At 48.2% G+C, this 14,258-nt stretch overlaps 1 protein-coding gene and 1 long non-coding RNA gene across 2 annotated transcripts in view; one reads left to right on the top strand and one right to left on the bottom strand.

Moving 5' to 3' along the window:
* Window positions 1-2,488: 2,488 nt before the first annotated feature.
* Window positions 2,489-3,487, bottom strand: LOC121139241. The gene is made up of 3 exons (XR_005876101.1): window positions 3,353-3,487; window positions 2,873-3,115; window positions 2,489-2,645 (listed from the first exon to the last, which is right to left on the bottom strand). It is a non-coding gene; the product is annotated as an uncharacterized LOC121139241 (long non-coding RNA).
* A 3,223-nt stretch (window positions 3,488-6,710) lies between these two features.
* Window positions 6,711-14,258, top strand: part of Dync1h1 (dynein cytoplasmic 1 heavy chain 1) — a 62,388-nt gene continuing 54,840 nt past the window's right edge. Inside the window, exon 1 of the mRNA XM_040742474.1 lies at window positions 6,711-7,119. Within this exon, the coding sequence (XP_040598408.1) occupies window positions 6,867-7,119 (253 nt within the window). The 5' untranslated portion in view covers window positions 6,711-6,866. The remainder of the gene's footprint in view (window positions 7,120-14,258) is intronic.

Raw genomic sequence — 14,258 nt, 5'->3', positions numbered from 1 at the left:
AAGACCAATTACTAGATATTGATTTATTGGCTTAGTGATTTACTCAAAGCACTGCTCATACTGCCTATTTGCCAATGACTTCACTTGCTACCTGAAACATAAAAAAATCTGGAGAAATAGCTGAAACAGTGGGTCGTTGCCCTTAGCAACCTGCTGACTGCCACATAAGCTTCTGTAAAATCTCACTTGCATGCCTGCCTCACCTTGTGGTTTTTAGACTATAAACTGAGAATACAAACTGGACCTGGAATTGAAGCTTTTTAGAATCAGAAGCTATCCTAGTTTCAGTCCACTGGTGACACCTTGCATTCTCATTGGTGGTGAAGTACTTATCCCAGAAAGATTCCTGCAGCATTTCTGGAGGCCCCAGTGAGGATCTCACCACAACCCCAGTTGGTTCAGAGAAGCTGCTGTTTCTGAACCTCTCAGCCCACCAAAGCTCTCAAGAACTGGAAGCACAGCCAGAGAGATGACTCGGTGGTTAAAAGCACTGGCTGCTCTTCCAGAGGACCTGGGTTCAATTCCTAGCACCTACATGACAGCTCACATCTGTCTGTACCCCCAGTTACAGGGAATCCAACACTCTCACACAGACATACACACAGGCAAAACACCAATACACACACATACACACGCACACACACACACAGAACTGGAAGCACACAGTCTGTGTGGGGTTCCTGGGTCCCCTCTCAGTGTCCAAGAGGATTGTGAAAACCAGGACCAGAGTCTATGGAAGAAGATGAGACTAAGCTGGGCATCCAGACCAGGTGGAGACCTTGGAGATAGGCAAAAGCTCCAGTGGGGACTTGCTCTCCAGCAGGAGATTGCATCCACTGCCTCAGTGGGATACTGTGGTGGCACTGGTCCCCAAATAAAAGTCTCAAAGGATATTAAGGCACTCCCATTGGCCTCCAGAGAAATAAACAAACTAGAAATTTATTTTTATTATTTTTTTGGCTTTTTCGAGACAGGGTTTCTCTGTATTGTTTTGGAGGCTGTCCTGGAACTCGCTCTGTAGACCAGGCTGGCCTCAAACTCACAGAGATTCGCCTGCCTACCCAGTTCTGGGATTAAAGGCGTGTGCCACCAACATCCGGCTTAGAAGTTTATTTTTATTTTATGTGCATTGGTGTTGGCCTACATATATGTCTGTGTGAGGGTGTTGGATCCCCTGGAACTGAAGCCACAGACAGCTATGAGCTGCCACGTGGGTGCTGGGAACTGAACCTGGGTCTTCTGGAAGAGCAGCCAGCACTCCCAACTGCTGAACCATCTCTCTACCTCCCAGACTAGGAGTTCAAAGTTGGAATGTGTAACTTGTTAATGGATGGTAAATGAATGTGTAGAATGAATGGGCCCACAGCCCTGTAGCTGCAGGATCTGAGTGGGCTTCAACCTGTGGTCACTGTATCTGAATGGACAGCCAATAGGAGGTAACCAGCATGGGGTCACATGTGTGGTCCTGCGATAACACCTCTTGAGTCGCTGCAAGGAGGGGGGTCAAGGCAGGTGGTGAAGCTGGTCTCCAAAAATCCATCCTATGCACCCCACGGGTTAGGCACATAGAAACTCCTGTTTAGGAAACCCCTTTGTTTATAGGGTCTGCACAGCGCTGCTGTGAGACCTGTTCAGTCCTGTAAAGTCTGTTAAGCTTTGAAGACACCAAGGAAACACCCACATTAACTTCACCCAAAGGGTGGAATCTTGCCCACGACACCACCTCCCAACCGGTTCCAACTACAAGTGACACCTGATGCCAAAGCAGTCACAAGACCACCTGACCCTGACCCTCCAGAGACATCTGCCCCACCACTGAGGGAACTGCCAGACTCCTTTTGTGAGCCTGGCACCATCTAAGAATGTGGCAGCTATGTCATCCGGCCACATATTTGCCTGAAGAGAAGTGTCCTTCCGTTGATCGTGAAGGAATTTTGAAAGAGATTTTCTCCTCACAGCTGCACTTAAAGGATGAGCCACCCCCAAATCAGATATAGGATCTTTTACTAATGGGAGCCAAAGCCTACAACAGAGGGACAGCTCTCTCATCAACAGACTCAAAGCTGCAATATATGGAGACAGGAAACTGCTTGCCCCCGCCCCAGGAGAGGAGAAGAAATTAAAAACAGGGACCAAATCCTCCAGGCCCTAGAAGCTGATGACCCCGCCACCCCACCCCCCACCCCGGGAGTGGCAATGGTGTACTGCCAGGCTCACACAAACAGCCGAGGTCTAGTCTGGGAAGTCACAGACCCTAAGCCTCCATTACCCCCTAGAAGGTGTTTACGCTCCAGGGGCTCCCAGAGCGCCCCTCGTATAAACCAGAAGAAAGAAAACGAGCAACTCATGAAGGAACTACTGAAATCAGAAGGACTGCCGGATGTGGTGGCGCACGCCTTTAATCCCAGCACCTGAAAAGCAGAGGCTGAAGAGTTTGAAGCCAGCCTGGTCTACAAAGAGAGTCCCAGGACAGCTAGGGCTACCCAGAGAAACCTGTCTTAAAAAAAAAAAAATCATCATCATCATCACCATCATCACGTCATCAGGAGGACTGGTTGGCTGATTAAGTCCAGAGATCACAGCAGATGGAATTGCGAGCAAAAACAAAGTCTCGATCACCGCCAGAGATTTCAGCCCTCTTCTCTCTATAATAGACAGAAGAAGGGTACAGACAGTGAGGAGGACGTGAGGTAATGCAGCCCGGGCCAGAGCACTTGCCAGGCATGCACGAGACCCTGAGTTCAGTCCTCAGTACAGAGAAGCAGAGGAAGCCGGAGGAGGAGGATTGGGAAGGGGAGGGGGAGGAGGAAGAAGGAGCAGATACAAGAATTAAAACACCCCCCATAAGCTTGGACTTTTCTAGAACACCTACTCAACAGCTGTGGCACAGCCCTAGTGCCTCTCTTATACTGGGAGCCAGCAGGTACAGCTGCACTGCACGGTCAGGGTTCAGAGATGCTAGTTCAAGACCAAAGAGAGCTGAACACCAAGCCTTGGGGCCACGCCTTCCTTGAGAAGACGGGGGAGAAGGATCAGGAGAGCCTGGCTGTGAGGGAGACCCCGTCACTGGCTTTACCCAGGTGTGGAGGGTTGGTGACATTGACCACAGCACTTTCTGGGAACGTAAGAACGAGGTAGGATTATGACATCAGTGATCTTCTGTAATGGCATTGATAATGAAGCTTAGAAAAACAAACTGTTAAACACTAAGCTATAAAACCATTTTTCTATTCTGTTGGAATTAGTAAAACAAACATTGCAGGCCTAAAACAATGCTGTTGTATGTTTGGAAACAGCATGCTTCTCTTTCCATCCCTCCTACCCCCAAACCCTACAGTTAGTAACTTGATACCTGGAGTTGGAGCAGAACTTCCAAAATAAACTTGGTCTGACAAGGACTGGAGAAGCTCGGAGAGTCTGTCCAAATGAAGAATTGATAATTCTTTGCCAGTTGCTAGACCTCTGCATGACTGCACTTGGCTCTCAAAAAGGCAGTTTCTAACTGTCCTGCTGGGTACAGAAAATCTCACACACACACACACACAACACACACACACACACACACACACACACACACACACAAAAAGAACGAGGTAGGAGACATAGAATTGTTCAAGGCTGGGTTCATTGCATTGATTTCCAAGGAGTTTACCAGAAGGAGCGGCAGAGAAACGGTGCTTACAGGGGTGTGACAGGGTTTCTTTCTCTTTCTTGCTTTGCTTTGATTGTAGTGATCTTGGCTGGGCACACAGGTTTTTGGTACCTAGTGGCTGGTACCACTAGAGGGGAGGAGCTGGGCAGTGCCAGGGGCGTTGAGGGTTTGGGTGAATTGGCTGCCCAGGTAGAAGCTCTTCAGTCAATCTTCCCTGTGGATGGTGGGGTACACCAGGCATTCCCTAGGTGACCAGGTGGAGGGGGAGGTGGGGATGGAGAGGAGGCCCCTGAAAGTGAGAGAGAATTCCCTACCACCAGGGGGCATAAACGGACTGTTTTGTTCCTGCTGGAGTGACTTCCCTGGTCTCCAACTCCAACCTTCAGTTCTTGAAACTTCTAGGACCTGATTTAGTTCAACCCTCACCCTGAGGCCCATTTAACACAGACCGAAGACACAAAGTGGGGTGGATCGTGGAGCAAGCTTCATCCAAAAGCGTTCTTCAGTGAGGTGAAATGCCAGCTGGGTCCTTCAGCAGCGCCTAGCAGTCAAAATAGTGCAGTCCCAATGTGAACCAGGTATGATAGGACTCTCCATGCCCCCAGTGCTGGAGTTACAGGCCCAAGTAGGATGAGTGGGAACTTTGCTCCAGTTTGAAGTCAGCATGCTCTACGTAGTAAGTACCAGGTCAGCCAGGGCTACATGACAAGACCTTGTCTTCATTTTATTTTATTTTGTTATTTGTTGTTTGTTTTTCAGCTCTGGCTCTCCTGAAACTCACTATGTAGACCAGGCTGGCCTAGAGTGCAGAATCCACCTACCTCTGTCTCCTGAATGCTGGGACTAAAGGTGTGTGCTATTGCCAACCTGCTGAGACCTTGTCTTTAAAAAGAAAAATGTCCCATATGAGATTCAGAGAAGGGGTATATGGGAGCATAGCCTGGAGACTATGGTTTTACAGGGGTCTCCGTGGATGGTTGGGAGGGGGGGGCAGGAGGAGGAGAATGAGTCTGGCACCAGGTTGGGCCCCTGCAATACTCCATGTAGTATTTAAAAGGGATGCTGGGTATGGGCAAGATCTGTATACAGCATATCACGAGTTTATGACAAAATTATATGTGCCTTAGCAGCCATCATCATCCCACATCGGCTGAGAGAGTGCTCCCTCCAGAACCTCTCAACAACTGAAAGCAGATCCTGTCACGGACAGGAAACGATGGAAAGGTCGGGGTAGGGCCCCACCCGGGATCAGCTGAGTCGTATGCCACGAGGCAGAAAGGGATCTGCAAACAAGATCTGCTCCCCCATCAGCTCTGTCTGGCCAGCCTCCGGGATGATGCACTTTGATGTCTCAGCAGCCTGTGTGCAGCAAGCAGCTATTCAAGCGCGTCTATTCTTACTATATTGAAAAAAAAAACCAAGCAGGTTTTGCCTGTTTGTGACTCCTTGTAGATGGACCGTTTCTGTCGTCTTTGAAATAATGATGATAAGTCAAAGTCCGAGGCCGCTATGTGTTCCCTGACTTGGAGCCAGGGTACAGACGTACAGGTCCCTAGCATAACTGACTGACTGCATTTCCCAGGAAGATGCTGATTCATTTATTGCTGGCAGTGTGCAATCAGCCCCCACCCCCGCCAAGTCCCTGCAGGTTTCTGAGTCTCAGCCCTTCTTTGTCCTTGTTCCTATCTCTGCAGGGCATGCAGAGGGAAATGGGAACACAGCACCCAGTGTAAAGTGGGCATTAGTGTTGGTCACTGCTGGTGCACCAGCATTCCATAGACCAACTCAGGGCGGTTGCTTTGGGTCTGTCCTCTCACCTCTGGAAAGATCATTTAGAACTTCTTGGACAGGTCCTACCAGAGTGGACTAATGGACTAATGGGGATACTTATCTGCTCTCTTGTGCACACACACAAGCTTCTAGAAGAATCATCTGACCAGTTCCTGGGCTCCCATCTGCAGCCTTTGGGGCCTGGCACTGGGTAAATTGCACAAGGAATAAGCATATTGTAGGGCTCACCGTTTTCCAAGGATGATTTGGGAGAATCAGATCATGCCATCATCAGCCTACCAATCAGGACTCGGCTTTCTAACTGCATTATCATATTTTTAAAGATGACTTTGGCTTAGTTCCCTCTACTCGGCTGAAAAAGCGAGTTATGAATCTGAACTTTCAAAGGCCAATTGCTATCCTGGAGAAAGGAAGTAGCCAGGATCCTGACCCAGATCCTGAGGTGGCCGCGGTGAGTCAGAAGCAGGGAAATTTAGTTGAGAGGCATCCCAGCCCCTGCCGACCCAGATTCTTGAGCCCACAGGAGGGCTTGCAGGTCCAGGACTTGAGCAGTGCTGTTGTCAGTAGGTTCACTCATGCGGGTCCTCCCCTTACAGACGTCACGCTTGCTTGGTAAACGACACTGTCTCCAGAAGTCAGGTCCCACCACATCTTGATGCTATCTGCAATCCAGGTTTCTTTTGGCCTAACATTATACTGCAAAGCAGTCGTTGCTCCACCCATAACCCTCCGGTCCTAAAGGCCAGTTTCTCAGCTGAGAATGTCTCCCTTTCCACCCTTTCCCTTGCCAGATTAGCGAGGTTAACTGTGGGCACTCCCCTCATCCCCTCTTCCTCCGAAAAACAGTCCTCATCTTCCCATGTGTGTATCTAATAACGTAATGGACTGAGGTTGATGGTGGCACTCCGAACTCATTTATTCATACAATGGGAGAACTCAGGCCGTTTAGAACAACGCCGGGCAGAGGATGAGTGCTCACTAAAGGTCAACTCTCGCGAATGCATTCTTTATACACTACTTATGGAGCATTAAGGGGCTCTGTGATATTCTCTGCGACCCTGCAGTGGAGACAGACGCGATTCCTGGACCACTTCAGGGAGGAGTCACGCGGGCCCCGCCCTGCTCTGACTACAAGTCCCAAAAGGCCCCGCGGCGCCCCGCCTCGCCCCGCCTCCAGGCGCATGCGTAACGTCGCGACGCCGACCGCGAGCGGGCGCCGGTGGCTGCAGCCAGCGGGCGGGGCGGGGCCGGCGGGAGCGGCGGCCTTTAGGGCGGAGCCGGCTCCGCTGTCCGCAGTCGGCCGCGGGCTAGCGGACACAGCGTCTCCGGGCTCCGGTTCCTCTCGCTCGCTTCTCCCCTCGCCGGGCGGTGGCCTCCCTTCTCGACTCTCTCTCGTTCTCTCTCTCCCTTCCGCGGATCCGCCATGTCGGAGCCGGGCGGCGGCGGCGAGGACGGCTCGGCCGGCCTGGAGGTGTCGGCGGTGCAGAATGTGGCGGACGTGGCGGTGCTACAGAAGCACCTGCGCAAGCTGGTGCCGCTGCTGCTGGAGGACGGCGGCGACGCGCCGGCCGCGCTGGAGGCGGCGCTGGAGGAGAAGAGCGCCCTGGAGCAGATGCGCAAGTTCCTGTCAGACCCGCAGGTCCACACGGTCCTGGTGGAGCGCTCCACCCTCAAAGGTGCGCGGCGCCCCCTCCCCGGTCGCGTGGAGCCTCAAGGGTGCCCCGGCCCGCCGGCGCCCGCCCGGTGGGGTCGCTTTGTCTCCGCGGCCTCTCAAGATGGCCGAGTTGGGTGGAGACGGCGTCTCCCGGGCCTGGCCGGGAGCAGGGCCGCATCCCTGCCTCCCAGGTCACATGAGCTTTTCGGTTTCGATTCGTGTCCTAGCTCAGCCCGCTTTGGGATGGATGTGTCTAGGGCAGCCTGGGTGCTGCTGGCCCCTGGGTGGGCTTGGGTACCATTGGGTTGAAGGGACCCCGAGTGGGCAGGCCCTGGGCACCCAGCATCTCTGCTGTCTGGCTACCTACGCGTGGGCCTCCTTAGGACTCATAGCATCGATGCTGAGTGGGTGTATCTCCCCATTTTACAAACCAGGAAACCGAGTCCGGTGGCTGCCCCAAGGTCACCAGCTAGTACCGGACCTTAGACCAGACTCAACATACCAGTTTCCAGTTCATTGCTTGTTTCGCTGATCATGCCTTGAAGTTGTTGATTACTGACCCTAATGACAGCCCTGTAGCATTTAAGTCTGATTTCAAAGATTTTAAAAAAATTGTTGGTTACCTAGTCGGGGAAGGAGGCAAAAAAGCTGACATACTCCGTTATCTCCCAGTAGAGACACCCGCAGCATCCCCAGATGCATGTGGGATCTGGAGCTTGCTTGCAGGATTCCTTCCTCCTGGAGTTTTTAAAAACCACTTTGTAGCATCTGGGAAGCACGTGTGACATGCTGGTGAATGGGTGTGGCATTCCCCCCAGGGGTCCAGAGGTCCACGTAAAATTTAAAGTCATCACTAAGAGATTGCAGATGGTCTGAGAATGTTTGCTAGCAGGTTCCTTAGAATTTCAAAGGCCTGTGGTTCCCCGTTAGAAAACCCATGTCACTGCGCTTCTTTCGATAGTTTGTATCTTTCACATAGCTTGTGTCCCTTAAAGGCTATTCTTTACAAAACGTTCATTGTGGACTTGGTTTGGGCCAGAAGTTAGAAGATACCAGAGTATTTTTCTTTGACCCACAAGGAATGTTTAAAGTAGTTTGTATATTGGTGCTTGTTTAGTTCAGTGTAGTTTAAGGTTGTTTCCTTCACATTTGGAATCTGTGTTCCTGCATGGAAATTAATAGTGTAAAGGGGGGGACTTTTGTTCCCCCCAAAACGTGTAACTATAGAAAATTTGAAACATACCTGGAATCCTACCCAGGAGAGGTGTAAGGCCTCTGAACCATGCTCCTTTGGTCTTTTGTGGGGTGTGTGCAAATAACATTATTTGACTAAAATAATTTTTAACCTATATACTTAAATTTAATTCTTATGTATTATTTGTTGCCATTTATGTGTTGAAATCAGTGATTTAAACGCAAACACACACAAACCATGAGTCATGGTTTCTCTTTATGAAGAGATGACCAAGTTCTGCTCTTTGCTTTGGAGTGGTGGTCAGTAAATTGCTTTTCTCATACATGTCAGTCTTGGATCAAGGGTGGAATGTAACAGTGTCTACGCAGTACGCATCTCTTTCAGCCAAGGAATGATCCAGCATCCATCTAGGTTCCATAATGACTTGCACTTTTGAAAGTTGACTAAGGAATTTCAATGTCTGAGACTGAAATACCTCCCTTCTGTGTTTATAAAAAGAAAAAAATCCTGTGTGTATTCCTAGCAACTTAACGTATCATTAGTTTCTTGTTCCCTTAGAAGAACATAGGAAAAGTTTTTAGCATCCGAGTTTATGCCTTAAGGTCTCATTCTTATTAGCATCTTTGTTGTCTGTGCTGAGGCTTGAATCTGGGGCGTTGCACATGCTAGTAAGCACACTCTTGTTGGTGTTTATTTGCTATGAGAAAAAGTCTGGCAGTGCAGCTAATGTTGACCTGGATCTATGTAGATCAGGCTGACCTTAACTGGCAGAGATCACCTGGCTGTCTGCCTCCTGGGGACTCCCAAGCACACATTCAAACACTGAGCTGCTCCCCTAGCCGTATACCAAGGCCTGGGCCTATGCAGAACCTGGGCCCTTGGAGGGAGGGCTTTGTTTTGGTAGTCCTTAGGAGTTCACATTGGCTTCTTTCTGCACACTTAGATATGTGCAGGCATGACTTTTGCACGTTTAGTCAGATATGTGCAGGCAATAGTTGATTGCAATGAATAAATACTACCAATTATGATTAATAAAATAGCTGATTTCCTGAGCTGGGAAATTTGTTTTCTTTCTCTTTTTAAAGGCCAGGTCTCATGTATCCTAAAGTGGCCTCAAGCTCATTTGTAGCCAACTTCTGAACTTCCTGCCTCAGCCTCCCAAGTACTAAAGGTGTTCACTACCTTGATCCGTTTTTACTGCAGTGCTGGGGATAGTGTGCGGGGCTTCCTGTATGCCAGGCAAGCAGGCCGGTCACCAGCTGAGCTGTGTCCAGCCTCTCCCCCAAACACTTGTACCATGGAAATAGAAGCACTTATGTATGCAACTAAATAAGTTCTTTTCCTAAAGCTACCCCAACCAGCTATAAACGTTGCATTAAAGTGTAGAATTCCTCAGCATACAGAATAAAGATGGTGAGTTTAACAGGCTGTTTTGAGTCAGCAGGTAAGTCACAGCTTTTCATTTTTAGAAATCGCCTTTCTGGGGCTGGAGAGATGGCTCAGCGGTTAAGAGCACTGGCTGCTCTTCCAGAGGTCCTGAGTTCAATTCCCAGCAACCACATGATGGCTCACAACCATCTATAATGAGACCTGGTGCCCTCTTCTGACATTCAGGCAGAACAGTGTATATATAATAAATAAAAAAAAAAGAAAAAAAAGAAATCGCCTTTCTGTAACTTCTAGTCTGTGAGAAATGGTTTTCTTCTAGATAAAAAGGTGTTTGCAGCAGGGTGTTGGTGGTACAAGCTTTTAATCCTAGCACTGGGGAAGCAGAGGCAGGTGGATCTTTGTAAATTCAAGGCCAGCTTGGTCTACAGAGTTCTAGGACAGTCTCCAAAGCTACAGAGAAACCCTTTTTCCCTGTCTGGGGGGAAAAAGGGTGTTTCTAGGTGGTTCACACAGTAGGGATGTTCTTTGTAGCCTTTCTTAGATGAGTTCTGGTTTTTCTTGGGCTCTGTTCCTGGCAGGTTGGTCCTGTCAGTAGGAACATAACAGCTGTGCTTTGTGACTGGTGTCCTCCAGGTTTCATGAGTGCCCTGCAGGGATGACGTGAGGGAGAGAGAGAGGAGAGAGAGAGGCCACACACTTGTTCTCACCTCTCTCCATTCTTAGACTGGGAACTCTGTCTTCACTGCTGGAGACCGTGGCTGGTCTTACTATGTGTGTCTTGAACTGACAATGCACTGTTTTCTAGGGTAGGTAAGTTAGGAGACTCTGCTCTTCAGTGCAGAGATGGCTGTGGACTGGGATATGAAAGGGTTTTTCACATTTCACATAGAACATTTTATGGTTCCCTGCTTCACGGAAACAGCTGTGTAGAGACTTAGGAAAATTGTTTCTGTGGGCTTTCAAAAGTTGTTTTTCTAAGCATTTAACTTTCATGAGAAATTATGAAGTGTAGTAATCTATGGCTTTAAAGCCTTTGTACAGCTGAGGCTCCCTGGGGTGCTCAGGAATGCTGGAGGCTAGAGCGTATCAAGTGTGACTTCTTGCCTCTCTGAAATATGAAATAACTTCTCAATCTGAAACTTTCCCATATTCAAAAAACTTGATTATGGATCTTCAGCCTGCATTCATTTCCAGACGTGGGCTTCACATGGTTAGTAAAGTGATCAACAAGTCAACAGAGAAAGCATCCTGTGGCTGTAATAGTTAATTGAAAATTTTTTCCATATATTTTGATTACCTTCCCCCATCTAGTTTCTCCAGATCCTTCCCATCCGACTTTATGTTCTTTGTCTCTTTCAAAACAAAAGCAAAAAAGATCCCATTACTTGGGAGGCAGAGGCAGGCAGATCTCTGTACAGGTGAATCTCTGTGAGTTCAAGACCAGCTTAGTCTACAGAGCTAGTTCTAGGACAGCCAGATCTGCATCAAGAAACCTTATCTCAAAAAAAAAAAAAAAAAAAAGGAAAAGAAAGAAAAAAGACACCCCCCAAAAAAAATCAAAACAGGCAAAAACTGATAAGATAAAAAATACCAAAACAGCAAAAATGAAACAAAGTCCACAAAAATACAATTGACTTCGTTGGCCAACTACTCCTGGGCATAAGGCCTGCCCTGAAGAGTGGTTGATCACCCATTGAGACTTCATTGGAGAAAACTTGTCTTCCGTTTGCCAGCAGGTATTAATTGTAGACTGCGTCTTGATGGGGGTGGAGCCCGAGTCGGCTCCCTTTCATAGTGCTGGAGCCCCGTCTGGCTTGAACCTGTGCAGGTCTCGTGCATCCTGCCACAGGCTCTGTGAGTTCATACCGCGCCAATTCTGTTGTGTCTGGAAGACTGCTTTCTCTTGAGGTCTCCACCGCCTGTGGTTCAGTTTTCCCACCTCCGCTTTCAAATAGATCCCTGATGCTTGAGGGGAGGGGTTTGATGAAAGGTAAAGGGTTTTTGAAGGATTCTAAAGCTAGTCTCTGCGATTCTTCAGTGCATCTATTGAGATAGGAATGTTTGATGCTGGGGAGATGGCTCAGTGGTTAAGAGCACTGGCTGTTCTTGCAGAGGATCCAGGCTTGATTGCCAGCACCCACATGATGACTCACATCTGTTGGCAGCAGGCATACAAGTGGTATACAGATGTTCATTCAGGCAAAACATCCATACACATACAATATTAAAATTTTTGGGGGGCAATACAGACAATATTAAAATTCTTATTTTATTTATTTTATTTTTTGTTTTTTTTTCAAGACAGGGTTTCTCTGTAGCTTTGGAGGCTGTCCTGGAACTTGCTCTGTAGATCAGGCTGGTCTTGAACTCACAGAGATTCTCCTGCCTCTGCCTCCCAAGTGCTGGGATTAAAGGCATGTGCCACCACTGCCCAGAAATATTAAAAATTTTAAAAGACATGAATGTTTGTCTTAGTCTTTCTTATCAATTATTTCTTCTAAATTAATATTAGCAGAAAAAGTACTAAATACTTGGAACTGGGAGGTATCTCAGTTGGTAGATGCTTATTAGCCTTTGATTTAATCCCCAGTACCTGAGTCCATAATCCCAGCACTTGGGAGGTGGAGCCAAGAGAATGAGAAATTCAGGGTTTAATCCAGAAAAGAAGCACTGAGTCCTAGGTTCTAAGCCTAAGTGACTTTGTTTAAATGAACTAAGTTTGTATACGTTAGGAGTAGTAAGTGGGTGTAACTTGAAAGGATGTTTGTTGCAAACCTTTCAGGTCGAGGAAACCTGACTTTGCCACAGAGCTCTTAGCCAGATTCCAGCATAGGGAGTGGTGTGGCAAGAAAGGCATAGTCCTTAGCCCAGAGGTGAAGAAGGGATAAAGCTGAACATGCGAGTAAGAGAAGAGGGTTCAGGTGGTGATACCACCATGACATGGCATTGTTTAAATTTCAGAGGGGGAAGAAAAGATAAATCCAGGAACTTGTCACCAGTCAGTTGTTATGGGATGAAGGGGAGAGATGCCTTCATCTGCTCTGTGGTTGGCAGAAAGCTGGGAGGGAATGACCAAGCTTTATCCCCTTCCCTACCTCCCCAGTCAGCACACTTGATGAAAAGTCTGCTCGAGTGAGAGCAATGCAATTCTTACAGCAGTTGGATTTCATTAAGACAAAGTGTGCTCCTAATTTGCACTAGTAGTTTGAGATATATTGGTCTGTAGAACCATGTGCATCCAGCCGGGCGTTGGTGGCGCACGCCTTTAATCCCAGCAGAGGCAGGCGGATCTCTGTGAGTTCGAGGCCAGGCTGGACCGACAGCCTCCAAAACAATACAAAGAAACCCTGTCTCGTAAAACCACAAAAAAAAAAAAAGAACCATGTGCATCCAAATGCTACTGCCAGTCGGCCAGTGTCCAGCAGTGTGACACAGCACACCATGCAGCTCAGCAATTCAGAGGGCAGGTCCAGCAATTTCCTGAGCTCCGTGTTTTGATTCCTCACCTGTGTTAACTGTGGATTAACCAGGAACTCAAGGGGACCAGGAACCTAATTCAAGATGTATTGGAATGTACCATCTGATAAAACATGCAGGCCGTATGGTGGGATACCTTGCTCAGCCTGTATGCAGCGGGCAGGGATTAGGTCCTGCCTCAACTTGGTATACCAGACTTTGTTGGCTCCTCAAGGGAGGCCTTATCCCCTCTGAGGAGTAGGGGGTGGGGGTGAAATGGGAGGAGGTGGGGGAAACTGGGGCTAGTATGTAAAATGAAAGAAGAAGTAAAAATGCAGGTTGTGTTTGTAGATGACCTTCTAGATAGAAGGCAGGCACAGCCTTCCTGTTATTAGGAATTAACAATCCAGCGTCTTTATTGAGACAGAGGAAGCACTCATTTCTGGAGCTGGTCCATAACTCTGGCTGACCTGCACTCACTCTGTAACCCAAGCTGACCGGAACTTGTGGTGATCCACCTGTCTCTGCCTCCCCAGTGCTGAGGTCACAAGTGAATGCACCAAGTTTGGCTTTTTGCAAAAAGATTATCTGATGGCAATTTTATCAAACACATCCTGTAAGTAGGGTATGGACATATTCAGACTTTAATTTCTATATTTACCAGAAATTTAGATAACAAGACTGATCCAAACGTGTTTCTCTGATGGCCAGTAATGACTTCCCTGTTATTATCAGAGGGTGCTGGAATTTCACCGAAGCCACAGGGCTGTCCTCGAGTTCTTCCTGTCTGAGGATTATGTCACTGGGTGTGTCTTCCTGAGCCCGTCTAAGCGGCTTCTGTCGCACTGCAGTGCTCCTAGTGTTGGACTGCAGCATTGGTTGCAAAGCCCTGACTCACCGCGTGGAGTGGGCCATGAGCCGGTTTGATTAAGACGTGCAGGCAGCAGGTTGAGATCGGGTGTCTGACCATTTCTCTTCTGTGATGATTGCATTTCTGAATGATAGTGCCCGTTGGGGAGAACTGCTTCAGAGTTCTCAGTGTGTCAAGGGTTACAGAACGTTCTTTTATTGACTGTCTGTTACTTGAGTGTTATTTGATGATGCATTTTATTTATTTAATT

Source organism: Mesocricetus auratus, unplaced genomic scaffold, assembly GCF_017639785.1.
Source record: "Mesocricetus auratus isolate SY011 unplaced genomic scaffold, BCM_Maur_2.0 Super-Scaffold_15014, whole genome shotgun sequence".
Lineage (NCBI taxonomy): Eukaryota > Metazoa > Chordata > Mammalia > Rodentia > Cricetidae > Mesocricetus > Mesocricetus auratus.
This window is presented reverse-complemented; position numbering and strand designations above follow the sequence as displayed.